The 22,144-nt window shown below is 31.3% G+C and overlaps 1 protein-coding gene across 1 annotated transcript in view; it reads left to right on the top strand.

Moving 5' to 3' along the window:
- LOC145324751 (MICAL-like protein 1) overlaps nucleotides 1-21,839 on the top strand; it is a 59,007-nt gene extending 37,168 nt beyond the window's left edge. The window contains exons 2-9 of the mRNA XM_080167359.1: nucleotides 6,895-7,163; nucleotides 10,000-10,041; nucleotides 17,772-17,872; nucleotides 18,678-18,752; nucleotides 20,267-20,365; nucleotides 20,698-20,780; nucleotides 21,023-21,095; nucleotides 21,652-21,839. Coding sequence (XP_080023485.1) covers nucleotides 7,049-7,163; nucleotides 10,000-10,041; nucleotides 17,772-17,872; nucleotides 18,678-18,752; nucleotides 20,267-20,365; nucleotides 20,698-20,780; nucleotides 21,023-21,095; nucleotides 21,652-21,696 — 633 coding nt within the window. The 5' untranslated portion in view covers nucleotides 6,895-7,048 and the 3' untranslated portion in view covers nucleotides 21,697-21,839. The remainder of the gene's footprint in view (nucleotides 1-6,894; nucleotides 7,164-9,999; nucleotides 10,042-17,771; nucleotides 17,873-18,677; nucleotides 18,753-20,266; nucleotides 20,366-20,697; nucleotides 20,781-21,022; nucleotides 21,096-21,651) is intronic.
- The last annotated feature ends 305 nt before the right edge of the window (nucleotides 21,840-22,144 follow it).

Below are 22,144 nucleotides of genomic sequence, written 5' to 3'. Positions count from 1 at the left end.
AATATAAGTATCTCCCAAAAAGGGGATATATTTAAAAACTTTTGACCGAACTCTCCCGATTGACGTCATATTTTCTTTTAATGTTATAGTGTTATATCATCAAAATAAAGAATTGTTATTAACAATTCATATTTAGTGTTTTTTTTTCTCGAAAAAACCTTTCAAAAATTGTCTTTTCTGACATAAACCCCTTGTTTTTTTCTAATATTATAGGGAACAAAATAGGCTACCTGCCCGTCACTCTACAGAACTATATCTTTGTCAATTCTTAAAAGTGAATTATCTAAAAAATTCAATTAACCACCTTGAGCCTGCCAAAAATGCTCTGGGCTTTGGAATAGAAACCGTTACAATTACCAGGAATCTAAAAGGATAAGACAATGAACGATTAATTGATTTGTACATCCCCTATTATAATACACAAAATTACCCCTTTCTTTAGATTATAATAATTGGTTGAAACGTTTAGACACTCAACTTTATTAAACAACTAAACAAAAATCAATAAAAGTCCTTATAACTGTTAAGCCAACGAATAGGAAAACACTGTTAAAAGACCTTGGAGACTAGATTAATATACAGTACAATGGCCCCTCCCTCCCTGACAATTACGGATAAGAAAAAGTAAAATATAAAAGGATTTTCGGGATAGGTTTGATCTTAAATAAAAAGTTTTGCCTGCAATTTTTCAGTTAATCTAAAAAAACACAATGTTATTCTTGGTTCCAGGACAAACACAGGAGTCCCAAACGTCGGAGTGAACAAACGCAGGAGTGTTAAAATATTAATTTTATTAAGTGTTTCTATACAGATTAGGTTAGGTTAAGATATGAATGAACAAATAAGCCCCTGCTGGGGTTAGGCATTTAAAAAACCTATAACATGGTCTAAAATAGGTTAGGTTAGATTAAGTGTCCACTCCGACGTTTGGGACTCCTGCGTTTGTCGCAGGACCTTATTCTTTATTTCATCATTTTATTTGTTACTAGTTGCTTCACCCCCAGGGGAGGGTAAGAGAGAGCTTGGCAAATATTCTACACCACCTCAAGACAGCTGTAAAGCTTCCGTGAAAAGTGGAATCAATTCAGACCAGTATTTTTCGTGAGCTATACTAGCGGCTACGCCCCTAGAGGCCTCTAGTGGCACTTTGAATGTTTTTTATCTATTTAAAATATCTAATTACAGAAATAATTGGTTTATGTTCCGTTCAAGTCTCTTTTTCGGGAGGGGTAATTTTTTTCTAGGGGCGATTTCTCCTGAGAGGGCGGTGGTACCCTTCCCCAAAATAGTTATAAACCTTCCCGGGACTTGTGAGAAGCTACCCTGTTAAGGAGAACCCGATCGGTTCAGCGGTAAGCGAGATCCTTCGGTACAAACACTCAAACACACAGATAAACACTTAGACATCCTGCTACTTTAGTATAAGGATTAGGATATATGCAAACGTGTTGGGAAAGTTTCAGCATTTTTTAGGGGAGGGGGGGGGGGGCGTAGATGAATTTAAAAATATTTGAATAGGTTAAGAGGAAAAATATAAAATTATTCTTAATAAAACTTATCTAATGTCCAAGTTAAATTAGAATGTAAAATTCAATTATTGAGTTCTAACACGTTTTAAAATGGTCATTCTATAGCGCGCAAAAAATACGCAGCTAATTTTAATAGTATTAAAGGTGGTTACTAAGGCGCATCCGCTCGAAAATCTTTAAAATAATAAAATATTTCCATGATCTGCATTTCAAAGTCCTTGAACATGTTAGAAATATTATTGCAAATCTTAAAAGTGCAACATTTCCTTTTTAGGATTACCAAATTTCATTTTTATCCATTTTAGCAGCATAGCTATTCTGTTTGACTGTATCAGTCTCTTGATAAATGTATACGTATATATAATCCAAATAACTTCCTGGATCCAGTGTTTGGGACCTAATTCTTCTTCTAAAAAATTGCTTTTCAGACGCTATTGGTTGATATTCAATGACCCATTAGAATGTCGGCAAAGAGTTTACGGGGTTGGGTCATAATGTTATTTAACCCCTTCTTCCTCTATTGTTTTACTTTAATAGTACGTACACAACGATGTAGAGATTATTCTGGTATTTTAGTTTTTTTTATTACGGCCAGCAACTTTATAGCTCATTTGAGAGAGGACATTGGGCTGTTTATTACACTAGTTCCTAAAGTTTTAAAATTAGTCGGCTTAACATCTCTAGATATTCTTAAGTTAAGTGTCCAAAGGTTTCAACCACTAATTATAATCTACAGAAGATTTTATCCACCATAGTCTCATCCCTGCATTTTGTCCATCCTGTTTGTTCGCTGTATATTCTATGCAAATTATGGATATTGTCAACCTTGTTTATCTTTTCTATCTTTATCCTTATTAACTCCATTGAAGTTTAATTGAAAGCAAAAACAATGGATAAACCAACCAATCAAAAGTAAATAAAGGTCCCCAAATTTGTTAAGTTAAAGAATAAGAAAACATAATTATAAAACTTTGAGGACTAGTGTGATAAACAGCCCAATATCCCCTCCCTCCCTGTGTATAATGTACAAAATACACCCTTAGCCATTTCCTTTTGTGTAGCTGTTTTGGTTTGCAGATTTGTCAAGGTCATACATATTATATAGGTGGACAAATAAAAACAAGTAAAACTATAGAGGGAATCAGCCAATAGCGTAACATAACAAAGCTAGGTCGCTATAAAAAAGCAGAAAGCAATTTGCTAGCTGACGAAAAAGATTCCCAGCACTAGGTCCAGGTAGTTGTCTGGGTTATACATATAAACTCTTTTTCATTGGCACATTATATTTATGTCTAGAATGTTATAATTGCATTGGCTCATAAATAGAAATATAACGCAAGTATTTTTTGAGTGTCAAGACAAATAACAATAATTCTGCAAATTAAAATGATTGGTTTACAAGTTAGAACCCTACGAGTTTGAATGCAAGAAAGTTTTTAATCCAACGAGTAAGAAAATGTGTACTGTTAAAATTATAATAATTTTCCCTGGTTCTTAAATATTCTTTTAGTATTCTTTGTCAGTAGTACCTTCTTTTGGATTGTAGGCTAGGCGCCCCTTCTTTTTATCCACCTCTGATTAATAGCCTTGACGGGTGTATCAATTACTTCCTTGCAATTTTAAAATTGCAAAGTAATTTGTGTAAACCTATACGAAGTCAAAGTTACTCAAAATGGTCATAATTTTAAACAATTTTGTACAATGTAAAAGATAAGACAATGGACGACAAATTTGATGTACATCCCAAATGATGATTCAAAGTTTTACCACTTCGGTAGAATACAATGATTGTTTGAGCCTTTTTTTACTCAACTTAATGAACCAACCAATCCAAATTCAATGAAAATCCCCAGAGTTGTTAAGCCAACGAATAGGAAAACATTATTATAAAACTTTGAGCACTAGTGTAATAAACAGCCCAATGTCCCCTCCACCCTGACAATGTGTAGTTTTTAATGAAATTGCTGATTTAAAGCTTGTTAATCAAGAAAACTTGTATTGTTTCTTGAATCTTGATATCTATTATAGATGAGATAGGATTGGACTCCCCCTCCTCCCCCCTCCACTGAACAGTTACTATTTGGAGCCCCCCTCCCTTAATATGATTAAGAGTGCCTGAATGTTTATATTTAATTGTCATATAAGTATTCAATTTACCTCTCATTTCTTACATTAAGCTGGACCAACAAATGCTTGACTTACAGAAAAGCTTTGCTACTAAAACTTATATTTAAATGTAGCGCCTTTAGAAAATATTACTTGCCCAAAACTACTTTTGTCTCTTTACCTCGCTGGTATAAAGAGGCAGGAAAACATAAATCAAGTAAATTGGGGATAGGTTTACTCCTCCACAACCAACCACCCACCATTTCAATTTTTGGGGGGAGGTATTTTGTGTGCCTGGTAATTCATATATTTACCTTACAAGGCCTTGTGACCAGGGAGGGAGGGGACAATGGGTTGCTTTTTACAATAGTCCCCAAAGTTTTCTTATTTGTTAGATCAACAACTTTGGGGACTACAATTGAATTTTGAATTTTGGTTCATTAATTTAAGTGTCCAAACGTTTCAACTGCTAATTGTAATCTACAGAAGGGGTAATTTTGAATATCATCATGGGGCATGTACACCAATTTATCAGCCATTGTCTTATTCCTCAAGATCCCTGCCTTGTGCCTCCTTTAGAGCGTAGCTAATCTATAAATTATAAGGAAAAGTTTGATTATCAAACTTATTTTAAAAATGTAATGATACTTTTTTTCTTAAATGTAGTTTTAATTTTAAAAAAATACTTGCTCTTTTTTTGCTTCATTACATTTTTTTTATTCAATTCTACATATATTTAGCTGTAAAATGTCCCAATGTAATTATTTCGATCTTATATTAGATTATCATGTACTCTAATAAAGTTAAACTTGTAGCTGGATTAAATAACGATGCCCTCCATCCCCTTCCTTTACCCCATCATAGCCCTTTCTACTGGATTAACGATCTGACCAATACGTGATGTCCATGTAAGCAACCTAGATAGACAACAAATTTTCCCCTGTCATAATATCCACGTATATTCTAAATCTGTTTATGCCCCCACATTTGCTTTTATTTCTATTTATGTTAAACCCACATATAACAGGATTCTATAAGGATAAGACAATTGCCGATAAATTAACGTATATCCCTAATAATGAGACACAAAATTATCCCTTCTTACAATTAGTGGTTGAAACGTTTGGATACTCAACAAAATTCTATGAAAGTCCATGAAAGTTGTTAAGCCAATGAATAAACGTTATTATAAAACTATTGAAATAAAAACTAGCCAAAAGTTCTCTCCCTTCCTGCACATGACATATAAACTGTTGAAATGTCATGGTACTCTGACTTAAATGAATACAGTATTGTTAGGCTTTAATCAGGGACAAGGGACACAGTTTTGGTATTTAGTGGTATTCTTATCATTTGTCTAGACTAGACAGTTTTAAGGATTCCCATGAAGATTAGGTTATCTGTGTATTTTTACAATGTTTTCTTATTGTTTTTTAATGTTTTTTTTTTTCATGTTATTCATAATTTTTAAAATTAATTAGCGAAAAAATCTTCGAACTGAAAAAATCCTCCAATAAAAACATCCAATAATATTGATGCTAATCTTTCTAGTGCCAAGTGTATAAATGTTTCTCGTATTCATTCGAATCCGGTGGACAGGAACCGGTTCTCATCCATTCGAAAATACTATGTCTAGCATCGTATTATAAACCGCTTTCTACGAATATAGAAATGTACAATCATAAGATTAAAACCAGTTTTTTTAGCCTCGAGGTGCCGAAAGCTAATCTTTCTAGTGCCCCGTGTAAAAATGTTTCTCGTATTCATTCGAATCCGGTGGATAGGAACCGGTTCTCATCCATACGAAAAAACTATGTCTTGCATCGTATTATATCCAGCTTTCTACGAATATAAAAATGTACAATCATAAGATTAAAACCAGTTTTTTAGCCCGTGCCTTCGGCACCTCGGAGCTGAAAAACATAATTGTACATTCTATATCCGCGGAAAGCCGTTTATAATACGTTAAAGAAATAACTATTATTATTAAGATCTCTTAAACGCTGAAACTGTTTATTTCATAGCTTTTTTGTGACTTGTGGAGAATGTATTTTTTTTTTTTTTAATTAAGCTTAATCTTGATTTTGAGTAGTTTTAGGGTTATTTTGGGGGGTTAAACAAACTTTTTAAATAAAAAAAAATATTTTATTACTTCCAAACTGTTGAATGATATATATCCTTTGTCCCTGGAATCTAAAGTTAACCTTAGAAATGATTTATGCTTGAACTTTGTACATAAGAACTATGTTTGTGGTTACCAGGGAGGAAGGGCATGCAATGGTGAATCAATCTATATACCCAGGGATCTAAAGGGATAAGACAATGGCCGATAAATTAATGTACAATGATGATACACAAAATTTAAAAAAGTTATTAAAACGTTTGGACACTTAGCTTAATTAAAGACAATGGCCGATAAATTTATATATGTACATCCTCAACCTTGTAGAGTGTCTAAACAAAATTAGAAATGTGATTGAAACGCTTGGACAAATTCAATAAAAGTAACCAAAGTTGTTAAGCCAATCTCTCTACTACATACCTTTCTACTTATTTTATAGTAAAACAACGTTTTTTACTTCAATTTTATTCATCTTTAACTTAAAGCTTCATGCTTTCGCAATCTTACATATTATAATCAGAGAATAATAATTTGTCCATATGACTACTCCTTTATCCCTGGTGGTTACTAACTATACTTATTTTCTCGTATTCATTCGAATCCGGTGGACAGGAACCGGTTCTCATCAATACGAAAAAACTATGTCTAGCATCGTATTATATCCAGTTTTCTACGAATATAGAAATGTACAATCATAAGATTAAAACTAGTTTTAATCTTATAATTGTACATTCTATATCCGCGGAAAGCCGTTTATAATACGATACGAGAAATAACTATTCTTTCATTTGCACATGTAACAAGTGAAGCTACTATAAAATTCGTATTTGTTTGTCTATCTTTCTATTATTCATTAATCGTTATTTTGTCGGAATAACATATTTTGCCTTTTACTTTTCCTGCAATCAAAATATATATTTTCGTTTGATATTGTACCAGCCCATTTAACAACAACAATATGAACTAGGGTTTTCATAAGCTTGCATAATAACCCATAGCTCAATCCAAAGCAGGAAATATATTCTTAGTATTTTCAATATTACTTGTGGAATGTAATCATTCTTGTTTTTTTTAGCTCTTAAACTTCATGCTTTCTGTACTTAACATTGTGATTAACAAACATATTTTATATTTCAGGCTAGTCAGAAAACTTGGATAGAACCTTCCCAACAGGCTTGCTACTGAAAAAGAAAATAGAAAGAAGAGTCTTGCTGTTGCTTAGCAGCTAATAAAGTAAACAGAGAAGACGACTTTTGTGTATTTTTTCCCGCCAAAACTCTTGCGCTAGAAAATGCCTGTTGAACGCCGCGGCATCCGTGCTCTGCAGATCTGGTGCAGACGTGTGACTGACAGCTATGATAATGTCAATATTATGGATATGTCCTCATCTTGGAGAGACGGCCTAGGTAACATTTATTCTAGATATACTATACTATTAATCTTTGTATAAAAGACAACATCTATAAAATGAAATGTTAGGACAAACGAACATTTAAACTTGTAGAGTGTCAGAACTGAATAAGCAGAATATAAATGCATAAGTCTAAATAAAATTGTAAGTAAATTTGTTGCAAAACTTCGTCAATACAACTCAAGATTCTGTTTAAGAACATGCTTACATTTTTAGCACTTTAGAGATGCTTTCCTTATAACATTATACCATGTTGTAATAGGAATCAGTACTCTAAAAATCAGATGAATACGAGGATTATAAAATCCAAAAATTTTATGTCTAAAAGCAAAATCAGCATGTTTTAAATTGACCTGCGGACTTTCTTGTAATGAGTATAGAGTTGATGATACCACACCAAATTGTTATATGAATCATTATTCAAAGTTTTAAATCAAAAGGACAATTATAACCTGTTTAAATTAACAATGACAATGCAGGTGTTAAGGTGTATTTTTGCCAGTGAGTAAAAATATATTGCAGAATATACACCTAAATATTAATTGACAAAAAACTTTTGTGTCAAAAACGAAGTAGTTGTACTTTAGCTTGTCGTAGAAATTACTACACATTCTTCATACCTCTGAGGACAGAATATTTAGGAAACAGAGATAAACAGATATCACCTTACTTTTATACCAGAAAGTCAAAACAACAATAATACAAATCCTCAAAGTTCTAAATTTAACTTTTTAAGTTAAGATATATTTACATCTAAAAGCAAACTAGTATTTAAAAGTATATTACCATTATCTACTTTACTGTTAAGCACACTTAAGTATGCAGTAAGCATATTGGGGTAATTATTTTTAGTACTTCTAGATGGCTTTTTGTTTCTTATACTTAATTAATCAAGAACAAACAATTTCTTATATACAGAGTTAAATGCATCAACGTTTCTATAAGTAGCTTAAAACCTGAATAGCACTAACAAGAAACTATACAATTTAAGGTTTCTGAGGTCTTATAGGACAAACATACTTCCAACTACTTTAGGGTTTTGAATGAATACTCCAAAACAACAAGTCTTGCTATAATTTTTGACTAAAATAAACTGTAGCAAATTTTAGTCACATTTAAATTGATAAAATTGGTTTATTAGCCTGTGCTATTAAATAGATGGGCATAGAAATTAAAAGTTAGCACAGTACTGCCATTAAAATGTAAATTAATTTATCGCCCATTGTCTTATCCCTTTAGAACCCTGGACTCTTTTAGAAGCCACAGAATTATTTTCAATTGAATCACAGACGAATCTTTAGACTAATTTAAGTAAAAGAGTTTTTTTTTATATGAATAAATTCTTCCCCATTTATTATAATTTCTTAACAATTAATTTTCAGAGTACATTTCCCTATCTCTTGCTGTTTGACATTTTGACAAATCTCGGCTTTTTAGCTAAAGATCGTGGGTATAAAAGTACCGTAAATGCGCCAAGCGAGCGACTTTTTGGAAAATAGAGTTTTATAAATAGATGAATACCTTAAAGTAATTTGGTATGTTTTCCTTTTTTGTACCTTTGTTTATACTTCTTAAGTGTATGTCTGTTACCAAAGATCTCCAAAATAGTTTCACTTGGCAAGGAAGCTTCGTACTAGTCCCTAAAAGCTTTTATCAGAAAACTAAGGGTTCATATATTCCAGGGAGGGAGGGGATATTGGGCTGTTTATTACACTAGTCCTTTAATTTTATAATAATATTTTCTTATTCGTTGGCTTACTAATTTTGATGACTTTATTGAATTTTGATTGATTGGTTAATCAAGTTAATTTTCCAAACGAGTCAACCTCTAATTGTGATCTACAAAAGGGGTAATATTTTGTATCATTATTGGGAATGTTCATTAAATTACCGGTCATTGTCTTATCCCTTTAGATTCCTAGTATATCCCCTTTCAACCAAGACCAATAAAAAGAGAGAAAAATTATGAAAAGTAATCCATTCTAAAAATCTATTCTTGTGGGTAATATCGCCAACGAGCCCAAGACAGTAATTATTTTTCCACCTATTTGTATAATTATTTTTAATTATTATAGATTATGATAACTTCAAAAATGCCAGGTCGTAATCAGGGTAAATTAACACATAGATGAAAAAAGACAAAAAAGATTTTGTCTTTCAAATTCACATTGTTACATTTTTACCCAGTATGGCTTCGAAACCGATTTATATCCGCTAGATTAGAACCAGTTCACATCCATACAAGAAAATCATTTTAGCATCCTATCACAGACAATTTTCTGCAAATATTTAAATGAAAATCATAAAATTAATGCCGATGGCCCGGGGTAACAAAACTGGTTTTAATCTTTAAAAAAGCTGACTATAATAAGATGCGATAAATAACTATTACATAGATCCATTTTTTTCTATTTATTGCTCTGAACTCTTTTTCTGTGTTTTTTTTCTTTAATTGACCTTCAAATTATATTTTAAATTCCAATGATATTTTATTTTTTAATAATAAACTTTGTTATCTTAATTGTAATTGTGCACTGTAAAAAAACGATATCGAGAATTTGAACTTTACATATTATTCTTATTTACCGCCAAGAACGCAACCGAATGATTCCTGTAAGAGTTAGCTACGATTTATAAATCGTAACAACTCATTAATTGTTAATAGAAAGTCTGTACGTCCTTTTCAAACATTCTCTTTGCATGATATAATTATCCTATTGATCTGATTCATAGGACAATAATTTAAGCGAAGCATCTCTATAATTAGAGATATAATAAGTAATACATATTTAAAATTTACTAAAGATTTTAACAGTTTTTTTCATTTTCAGGATTCTGTGCTATCATTCATCACTTTAGACCTAATTTAATTGGTAAGACTTTTGATGAATAGTCCTTTTCGTGGCAACGCCCCTTGAGGGGCGATTCGTTGTATTCTTAAAATGGCTTTATATAGGTTATTTTAGGTTAGGTTATATTGGGTTAGGTGATTGAATCGCCCCTTAAGGTGCGTTGCCACGAAAGGGACTATACCCGACTTTTTAACAGTAAAGCTACTCTATGCTTCATAAATCAGCCAGTCGGTTTGTGTATTATCGCCAAACATTCAACGTGACATCCTTTGATCACAATCTGATTCTTTAGAAATATTTTACCATTAATTGGTCCAACGTTTATCGAGATACTTCGCTGCACATGGGCAGACAAAGAAAATAAAGACATTCTGTTAGTTTTATATAAGACCGTCTTCAATTCTGTTTTTTATATCATTTTAACTAAACATGTAAATATCTGAGCTTCAAAATTGCTATTCAAATTTCTATTTTTAGCTTAAATTACGCTTTTGAGTTTATGTATTATTGAAGAGTTCTATTTAAACAATTAAACATTAATATAAAAAAAAGTCTAATCTTGTTTTATAACATTTTCATGTTTTTGCACTAAAGATATAATTATGCTTGTTTCATAATAATTTCCTACAAAAAGTAAAGTTTTTGAGAAATGTCAAAAGGTTAAAGAAAATTTTGCCAACGAAGTTTATATAAAAAAGAGGGGTTAAATAAATTTATACAATAACAACATTGTCCAAAAGTAACTCGGCAGTGTAAAACCTATAATAATATAATATGGAATAGTTTTATGCTTATCCCTTTATATACAGAGCCCCTTGATACTAAGGGCTCAGCCGCTGGTATCATGAAAAGTGGCTAAAATTATGAAATAAGAACTGTTTAGGGACCATATGTATTAAGAGAATGCACGATAAATTTATATTAAAATTACAAGTTTAAAAATGCCTTTATGAACCAACTAAATCATTTCTAATAAAAGTACCCAAAGTTTTTCAGGCAATGAAAGAGCAAACGTATTTATAAAACTTTGGGTACCAATAAAATTTACAGTCCAATGTCCACTCCCTCCCTAATCTTGGGGCATCTACTTTTTTAACTAGATATGTTTTATGAATGGCAAAATATTAAATTCAAGCTTATTTTTAACCGGATAAAACAGACATACACCAGCTCTAGAGAAGCCTCGCTACTAAAAAACAAATAATTTAAACAGTTTAGGGAAATGGGATAGGAAAAAGTGGAATAAAAAGTGGTATGTGAGATTGGGGTATTAATTATGTAACAAGGATGACAACATCCTTAAGTAGCGAAGCACAAAAAATCGTCGATGGGAATACGTACAGGTAGATTTAAAAGGTTTTTACTAAAATCAAGAATAGATTCATTGGATAAAATAAACATGAAACCTTGTTTTATTTTGCATGAAGACGATGGTCAAAGTAAATTAATTAAAGATGGTCATAACAATGGGAAAAATTATTTTGATACAGATATCCCATAAAAGTTTGAAAATTGCATCAAAATAAACAAAGATATGGGGAAATATGTAAAACATATAAAAATAGCCAAAAACCTGATAAAAGGCAGTCTGGCCGTCATGGTTGTTTTATTAAAACGACTAAAAATTTAATTTTTAAATCCTTAACTTAAAAAATTTGGAAAATCGGACCATATACACTGAAGATATGGAAAAAAGTGTTAAATATATAAAAATAGCCTAAAACCTGTTAAAAAGGCAGTCTGGCCGTCATGGTTATTTTGTTTAAAAGACGGGAAATTTAATTTTGATATCTATAACTGAAAAATTTTGAAAATCGGACTATAAACACTGAAGATATGGAGAAAAATGTTAAATATATAAAAACAAGGATGACAACATCCATAAGTAGCGAAGCACAAAAAATCGTCGATGGGAATACGTACAGGTAGATTTAAAAGGTTTTTACTAAAATCAAGAATAGATTTATTGGATAAAATAAACATGAAACCTTGTTTTATTTTGCATGATGACGATGGTCAAAGTAAATTATATTAATTAAAGATGCTCATAACAATGGGAAAAATTATTTTGATACAGATATCCCATAAAAGTTTGAAAATTGCATCAAAATAAACAAAGATATGGGGAAATATGTAAAACATATAAAAATAGCCAAAAACCTGATAAAAGGCAGTCTGGCCGTCATGGTTGTTTTATTAAAACGACTAAAAATTTAATTTTTAAATCCTTAACTTAAAAAATTTGGAAAATTGGACCATATACACTGAAGATATGGAAAAAAGTGTTAAATATATCAAAATAGCCTAAAACCTGCTAAAAAGGCAGTCTGGCCGTCATGGTTATTTTGTTTAAAAGACGGGAAATTTAATTTTGATATCTATAACTGAAAAATTTTGAAAATCGGACTATAAACACTGAAGATATGGAGAAAAATGTTAAATATATAAAAAAAACAGCCTAAAACCTGCTAAAAAGGCAGTCTGGCCTTCATGGTTGTTATCTTTAAAAGACGGGAAATTTAATTTTGATATCTATAACTGAAAAAATTTTGAAAATCAGACCATAAACACTGAAGATATGGAGAAAAATGTGAAAAATATAAAAATAGCCTAAAACCTGCTGAAAAGGCAGTCTGGCCTTCATGGTTGTTCCTTTAAACGACGGGAAATTTAATTTTGATATCTGTAACTGAAAAAATTTTGAAAATCGGACCATAAACATTGAAGATATGGAGAAAAATGTGAAAAATATAAAAATAGCCTAAAACCTGCTAAAAATCGGTCCGAACGCCAATGATGTTTCATAGTCAATTGTGCTCCTTAATGATGGGAATGTTGTCAAAAAATTTCAGCATTCTATCTTTTATAGGAGCTGAGTAAATCCCATTTCCCCCATAGCGTTACGGACTGACTGACTGACGGACTGACTGACTGACGGACAAAGTGAATTATAGAGTAGCTTCGCTACTAAAAACAGCCTAAAACCTGCTAAAAAGGCAGTCTGGCCGTCATGGTTGTTTTCTTTAAAAGACGGGAAATTTAATTTTGATATCTATAACTGAAAAAAATTTTGAAAATCGGACCATAAACACTGAAGATATGGAGAAAAATGTGAAAAATATAAAAATAGCCTAAAACCTGCTGAAAATCGGCCCGAACGCCAATGATGTATTATAGTCAATTGTGCTCCTTAATGATAGGAATGTTGTCAAAAAATTTCAGCATTCTATCTTTTATAGGAGCTGAGTAAATCTCATTTCCCCCATAGCGTTACGGACTGACTGACGGACGGACGGACAAAGTGAATTATAGAGTAGCTTCGCTACTAAAAAGATATATGAGGGTGGAGGGAGGGGGGGGGGGTTCTTAGGTGTATTAATTATAAAAAGGAAATTGCTAGTTGTAAACTATCACATATCATTTTTGGAAAGTAAATACTTTCTTGAAGCCAATCTTAACGAGGAAGGTATTTTTGGAAAGGGGAAAATGTGCAGAAAACACCTATGTAAATTAGAAAATCCGCAGAAACCATTTTCAAAAGTTATTTGCAAACATTTGCAAAGTTAATTTGCAAAATTAATTTCATGCCTTAAATGACATATTTTGAAATAAATGTTCTTATGAAAGTTTTTATCTATGAGTTCAGGACATGTTCAAGACATACATTTTATTTTCAGTGTTAGTTTTTTCGCCCTATGTGTGAAAAAAGGCATTTATCACATTTTATTATAGAAAATTGCATATAAACACAAAAATAATTTTTTTCTGCAGTAAACATAATAATTGGTATAAAATCTATCATTTTAAATGCAAAAGTCAGATACTGAATCCTTTTTAGAGCGAATATATTGCAAAAAGTTACCAGGGCATTTTAGCAAAGTATGAATATTTAAAGAAATAAATACTTTTTATTCGTAATATACATATTATATAAATGAATAAAAAGAGAGAGAAAAAAAACTATAAAATTAGGTATATGTTTTTTTCACTCTATCATTGAATAAAATGCACTTTTAGGTTTGATTATAAGCAACGCATCACATAAAAACTCATTTTTTACAGTTATTAAACAAAATCAATGCAATTCTACAATCAAGGTAGTTTTATAAAGCAGTAATCCTTTTTGTAGCTATATTTTTTGCCAAATTTATTCTTTATTTTTATAAATAAACTTAATTAAAATCTAATGATTTGAGATTTCGTAATAAAGAACTTCATATTTTTACTGTTTAGACATATAAATTTCAAAGAAAAAGATTATGTCCTTTAAGTTTGAATAAAACTTTATTCATTTACATAATAAAAACGTTAAAATCATTAAAGAATCTAAAAAAAGAAAAAAATAAGTAATTTTTATAAATGTTTTTGTGTCGTCTTTATAAACTCTTTCCGCTTTTATTATTAGACTGATAAAATTTAAAATTATAAATAACACTTGTTGGGCCTATCCTATTATATAAGCTTAGTAAGATATTTTGTCAGTATCTTAAGGTTTGATACTGCTAAACTGATTGAGTTCTCCATTTTAGGGAAACTTTACATTGGTCCCGGTATGGGTTTAAGCTATTTTACGTTCCCTTCTTAACCCTTCAGAAAACAGAGCCCCTAGAGATAAATAAATTGAAATTATTTTAACCTAAACAGTCGGACCCCTTCCAAAGCTTAACCCTTAACAGTTGGGCCTCTTGCCGCACCTTTATCGGCCAGGGGGAGGGGGGGGGGCGTTCAATGCCCCCCCCCCCTATTATTTCACTTCCTATTAGAGCTAAAAGGCTTAAAATTTTTGTGCATGCCCTCTGTTTGATAATGAATTTCCGACTATAAGTGAGTAAAAGTCAATTTTCGCTTCCTTCGCCCTTTTATTTAATAACCTTTGTTTGTAGGTCCTTTTTTACTAAAAAATTTAAAACAGCTGTCATTTTCTTATTTTATCTTTTTTATACAATGTTTATTTTAATGTAAATTTTATAATAGAAATCTTGTTTTTATCAGGTGGAACTATATTGTATTCAGAGCCATGATCATGGACATCAAAGCTTTTTTATTTGGGTGGGGGAGATAAAAAGACGAAATTCTTTAAAATCCTATTTTATTTGGGGAAGGGAGGGTAAATACTTCCACCAAAATGGTTGTTGGTAAATTTTTTGGTTGGGGGGGGGGGGGGGATGAGTAAAATAACATTTTTTTCTTCTTAAATATACATGGTGCCTGTGACATCCCCAAATGCGTTTTGGGTGTGTGTATGTGGGGAGGGGGGTAAACAATAAACACACCCTTGGACATACCTGACAAAACAAAGTATTTTCATTTTTAACCTTTTTAGGGTGTCCCAAAGTGAAAAAAATTATGCATAAATAAGACACAGTTTTAATCAGTAATTAAAGGCCTGTTTTATGTCACTTGGAAACAAAGTAATCAAAAATTAAAAATTCTCAGTACAGAAAAAAAGTTTATCTAACAAGATTTAATACCAAGAAGAAGAATTGGAGAGAGCTAATAAACATACAGACATAGTATACAGTATTGGAGCCATTACAAATAAGCTGCTGAAAAAAATTAAAGGCATTTAATTTTCATAACAATGCTTCGCTACTAAATGAATGACTGTCCCACAAAAAGAACATATTTAATTATTTGGGAATCGTCCCTTTCGTAACATGGCCCCATAAGGGGTGATTCGTCGCATTTTTAAAATGGCTTTTTATAGGTTATTTTAGGTTAGGTTAGGTTATATTTGGTTAGGTGATTTCCCCACAGGGTTAGGTAATTGGCTCTGCAGGGTTAGAGCCCCCCCGCAAGGGCTAGAAATAGGAGATAAGCTACTGTTTTAAATACAAAGAATCGCCCTATAAGGTGCAATGTTACGAAAAAGACTACACCCGATTATCTTTATATTACTATGTCACCTCACTTTTTAATAATTCACTATATTTTTCAAAAACCTTTTTTTCACCCTTATAATTAAAAATTTCTTTTGCCCACAGGGAGAAAATATTCTTTTTTTTCTTTCTAGGTATATCAAATGGCTGGATTTTTTAATCATTACGACATGCATGTTTAAATATAAAATAGAGACAATGCGGGTTTTTTTAATGTACAAAAGTAATTTATTACAAGAAAAAAAGAGTATCTTTCATTAGAACTAAAAGTAGCTTTTTGTTCATGTTAAAAATCCTTTTTATGTTTCTCAGAAAAGAATATTATAAAATACATGCATGCCTGAAAATTAGTTTAAGAAATTCGTATTAAACAGGAAAAAGAAACTAAGTCGTCATTATATTTATTGTTTGTTCTTTTTGGTGTAAGGTTTTTTTTAATGAAACTTTTTTGGATCTCGTTAATTCGATTTCTGCGGATTTTCTGGTTGCCAGAAATGAAATCTACGCATCTTTTTTAGCTAGATGCCATTTGTCTGGTTAAGATTGGATAAAAAATTCTTTGGTTGGTTAAATTTAATAAGTGTGCTATCTAATTAATTCAAGATTAACTTAAACAATGATTTACTTCTTTATACTTTGTAGTAGATGCGCCCTAATATGTTATTATTGTTGCAGCTATCATTTGTAATTTGTATTGTTTTAAAATTTGGGTACTTAAATCTTGATTGGCTGGAACAAACTATCAGTGTTCAAACTTTCCAATTATTTTAATCGAAAGAAAGGGTAATATTGTGTATCATAATTGGGGGTGTACAATACATAAGTTTATCGTAAATTTTCCTGGCCTTAAAGAATTTCCTAAAATACTTGACGTTTTTCCATTTAACTAATGGTTTTTGTTCTGTAATTCTTTTCATGGTAAATTGTGAATATGATGATTTTATATTTCTTACAAGGAAATCTTTCCTAGTGCTTTTTACTCGCAGTGTTTAAAAGGTAACTCTGCCACTTTAGTTTGTTTTTCTTGAATGTCAAGTTATCAAGCCAAAAAAATAAGGTTTATTTTACTAGAAAAAATCAATATTATACAGTATGTTTATAAATATTGAACTTAAAGACATTTTACATACACTTTTCTCAACAATTTGATGTATATATTCTGTTGTTGAAAAAGTAAATGATCAAAAAATTTATAATTATCTATAACATTCTTATTAAATTCATATAAGCTAAATTATAAGAACTCTTCTAAAACTAATTTTTTCAATGTGAGAAAAATAAACTTTAGGTTTTACAATCTAAATATTTGCCTTTTTTCATGTTATCACCAGGAATCTAGATGGATAAGACAATGACCGATAAGTTGATGTACAAAATTACACCTTCTGTAGATTACAATTAGTAGTTGAAACGCCTCAAAACTTAACTAAATGAACCAACCAATCAAAAGAAGACACAGACATATAATCTAGAAAATAGAAAATAAAACATGACTAAAATTATTTAGAATAAATTATGATTAAAACCTAAAATTTCAAAGCAGGATTAATCCGTTTCTGTCTCTCTTTATTTCTCCCTTCTTTTTCCCTTTCTCTCTACCTCTTTTATTCTCTCTCTTACTCTCTCTGTCTCTCTTTCTCTAACTCTGTATCTCTGTCCTTCTCTTTATCTCTTTCTCTCTCTCTCACTCTCTTCCTTACTCACATCTTTTTCTCTCACAATGTATCTCTTTCTCTCTGATTTTTCTCTCTTTCTATCTCTCTCTTTTTCTTTTTTTCTTTCTATATCTCTCTCTCTCTCCCTCTCTCTTTATGTTTCTCTCTCTTTCTTTATCTTTTTCCCTGTCGTTCTTCTAATTTCCTATATATCTAGATTTTGATAGCCTGAAGCCGGAGAATATTGTTGAGAACAACCAGCTAGCCTACACCATAGCTGAGGAAGAACTCGGCATACCTGCACTTCTGGACCCACAGGTAGATAGATAGATAGATGGATGGATAGATAGATTGATAGATAGATAGATAGATAGATAGATAGATGAATAGACAGACAGATAGATAGATAGATAGATAGACAGAACAACCAGCTGGCCTACACCATAGCTGAGGAAGAACTTGGCATACCTGCACTTCTGGACCCACAGGTAGATATATATATATAGATAGATAGATAAATAGACAGACAGAGAGATAGAATAGATAGATAGAGAGAACAACCAGCTAGCCTACACCATAGCTGAAGAAGAACTTGGCATAGCTACACTTCTGGACCCACAGGTAGATATATAGTTAGATAAATAGACAGACAGACAGACAGACAAACAAACAGACAGATAGATAGATAGATAAAACAACCAGATAGCCTACACCATAGCTGAAGAAGAACTTGGAATACCTGCACTTCTAGACCCACAGGTACATATATAGATAGATAAATAGAGAGAACAACCAGCTAGCCTACACCATAGCTGAGGAAGAACTTGGCATACCTGCACTTCTGGACCCACAGGTAGAAATATATACATAGATAGATAGATAGACAGTCAGATAGAAAGATAGAGAGAACAACCAGCTAGCTTACACCATAGCTGAGGAAGAACTTGGCATACCTGCACTTTTGGACCCACAGGTAAAAAGATAGACAGTTTGATATACAGACAGACAGACAGATAGATAGATAGATTACCCCTCCTCAAGTGCCCCTAGAGGCCTCTAGGGGGCGTAGCAGCTAGTATATGTAAAATATATTTATCGTATTTTAAATGTCTATAATTTTCAGGACATGGCTGAATACGAGGAACCCGACAAATTTTCCATCGTCACTTATGTGTCTCAATTCTATCATCTCCTCAAGGTGAAACATTTGTTTCATTTCTGCAACCTGTTTTGAACTTGAGGTTAAACTAGCTATCCTCTTGTTTAATAGTTATTAGGTTTGAAAGGTTACCAAAATATGTTAGTAACTAAAACAGTACATAAGTGTTATTGCTTATTATTTAAAGCTACAGAATATAAGATAAGGATCCATAACTGTTAAAGCAAAGCTACTCTATAATGAAAGATGGCAGGTCTGTACTGCACTTATATTTTTTTTTTTTGTTAAAGTAGCCCTTTTTATTTTCAATTTCATATGTTGACAACCCTTACGGCTACACCCCTTCCAAAAGTTAAGAATAGCTTCGCTCTAAAAATACAAAGTATTTTCTCAAATTACCCTTTCTTGTTGTCAAAAGTAAATGATTCCTTGAAAACACGTTTTACCTGTTGACTTTTTTTCTGCTTATGAATATATATATAGGAAAAAAGTTCTATGACATACTATAAATGCTTTATCCCTAAGTAGGTTCAAAAGATAAAGATTTAAATAGCTCTTTTTTCTTGTATTTCATTTTTTTGGTAATTTCAGAGTAATAAAGTTTTAATAGTTATTTCTCGCATCGTATTATAAACGGCTTTCCGAGTTTTAATCTCATAATTGTACATTTCTATATTCGTAGAAAGCTGGATATAATACGATGCTAGACATAGTTTTTTCGTATGGATGAGAACCGGTTCCTATCCACCGGATTCGAATGAATACGAGAAAATGCTTTTACATACCACTAAAAAAATAAGTTGATGAAAAGGTGTACATATATGTAGTAGCCACTGTATATGTTTGATTATCCTTAACTGTTTATAACTATTTTAGGGAAGGGTATCTTCTTTAGATAAAAATAACCCACAACACATTTTTTGTGTACTTTTCTTTTTAAAACTAAAAATTAAAAGTGGAGGGTCGACATAGTTACCTCTCCTCTTTCCCTTAAGTGTCCTTATCCATCTGGGAGGATTGTCTTTTAGATTTAAAGTAATTTAAGTAAAGTGAATCTGTGATGATTTATTTTTTATTCGTCGGAAATGTGTTAAAATTGTTTGCCAACACAACTTTACAAACAAAAAAAGTGGATTTTTATCTATCTATCTATCTATCTATCTATCTATCTATCTATCTATCTATCTATCTATCTATCTATCTATCTATCTATCTATCTATCTATCTATCTATCTATCTATCTATCTATCTATCTATCTATCTATCTATCTATCTATCTATCTATCTATCTATCTATCTATCTATCTATCTATCTATCTATCTATCTATCTATCTATCTATCTATCTATCTATCTATCTATCTATCTATCTATCTATCTATCTATCTATCTATCTATCTATCTATCTATCTATCTATCTATCTATCTATCTATCTATCTATCTATCTATCTATCTATCTATCTATCTATCTATCTATCTATCTATCTATCTATCTATCTATCTATCTATCTATCTATCTATCTATCTATCTATCTATCTATCTATTATGCTAGGATGAGGACCAGTCCTGCTGTTCTCCCTCCCTGACAAGAGTAAAGTCCTCCGACTCTGAACAAGAAAGTTGTTCCTCCTCAGCTGATAACACTCCTTTGGTTTGTTTTATTCTTGTTGTTAGTAGCAAAGTTACTCTATAAGATTTTTAGCGGTCGTTGGTCTGACTTTTAAACCACATAAACAACATTTTAGGAGTGTTTTATGTTTACATATATTTCAATATATTTATCTATAAATTTTAACTGTAAATTATTGCTTTGTTTAATAATGATTTTATTCCATAAGGTATAGGAAAACTAATGGACAACATTTGATATAACAAGATTCAAACCTTCTTATAAATCATGAACGACCCTAATCTATTCTGCTTGTTTTTAGGGTACTCCAAAAACTGTTTCTAAATACCCTAATCTATTCTGATTGTGCTTAGGGTACTCCAAAAACTGTTCCCAAGAGCATTTTCAACTCGAACAACCCTCTGCTGAGAAACAACAAATTTTCCCCAGATTTGAGGTAAGATCGTTTAAGATTATTGTTGATATGTAAAGCTTTAAATGACGTTGCTACAAAAGATCTTATGACATAAACCTAATCATACAAAAGACCTAATCCTACAAAAGGCCTAATTACAAAAGGCCAATCTTACAAAAGATCCAGTCCTGGAAAGACCTAAACCTAATTCTGCAATAGGCCTAGTTACAAAAGACCAAAGGGACATACAACCTAGATTAAGTTTAATATATTTGTTTGTTTAGCATAAAACTGAACGAGGGCACCACTCTAAAGACACCCTGCAGTGGAAGTGTTACTATTAGTTCCGTTTGCCAGGTATATTTAAATTATTTAAGGTAGCTTTAGATATTTGCATAGATAGTCAGATAGATTGATAGATACATTCTCTTTCATTTAGTTATTGTTATTTCTTTGTCATTAAAGTAACTTCGAGTAAAGCGACTTCAGAAAATAAGTTAGTTAAATGGGTAGATAGATGGAGGAAAAAAAAGGATGAATAAGTAAACTAAAGACACTATGCAGTATTTGTGTTTCTATTTGTTTCATTGGACAGATAGCTTTTAGTTAGTAATAAATATTTTTTTGGCAACCTTAGAAAATTTTGTAAAGAGATAAAGTAATTAAAATTATCACAGTTTTGGAAAGTTTGGATTAGTGAAAGATACATGAGTGAATAAATAGACATACTTAAAACACCCTAAAAAGGAACGGTTACCATTAGTTACAACAATTTTAGAAGATTAGCCTTACGGAATGATAGTTTGATATATAAAAATTGTCTATTAAGATTTCTTCAAAATAGATAGAAATGGCATAAAAGCAGAAAAATAAAAAAGATAGACAACTATTTAAATAGGTATATATTTTTTAGGACCTGACCCGTCAGCTGTACATCAAGCCAGAGAAAGAGACATAAAGGATGTGAAGCGTGCTGAAAATTTTTACATTATAATTAAATCTATTATATATATTGTATATTATTCTATATTATAAACACACGATGCTCTAATATATTAATTGTATTTCTCTCTAATATGGAAATATATATATTTTGAAATATGATTGTCATTTCATTATTGGTGAAGTTACTCTATGGTGTACTAGTGGCTGCTCTCATGGCTGCTTAAATATAAAATTAAAATAGCCTAAAACCATCCCGGGACCTATATGAAGCCTCACTAAAAGGAAGAAATTAGTTAGTATCAAATTTTAAGCTTCAGACCAAAAATCCTTTACTTTATATAATAAAATATTTTTGATATATTTGTTCTTCTTCTAAATAATTTTAAAATGTTTACACGAGGGATAAGACACTGGATGATAAATATACAATGTGTTTCAGAAAAAACTGCGTTTTCCAGTTT

Source organism: Acartia tonsa, chromosome 7 (assembly GCF_053477335.1).
Source record: "Acartia tonsa isolate MP-2025a chromosome 7, ASM5347733v1, whole genome shotgun sequence".
Classification (NCBI taxonomy): Eukaryota; Metazoa; Arthropoda; class Copepoda; order Calanoida; family Acartiidae; genus Acartia; species Acartia tonsa.
The sequence above is the reverse complement of the archived record's forward strand: the minus strand, read 5'-3'. Positions and strand labels throughout refer to the sequence as shown.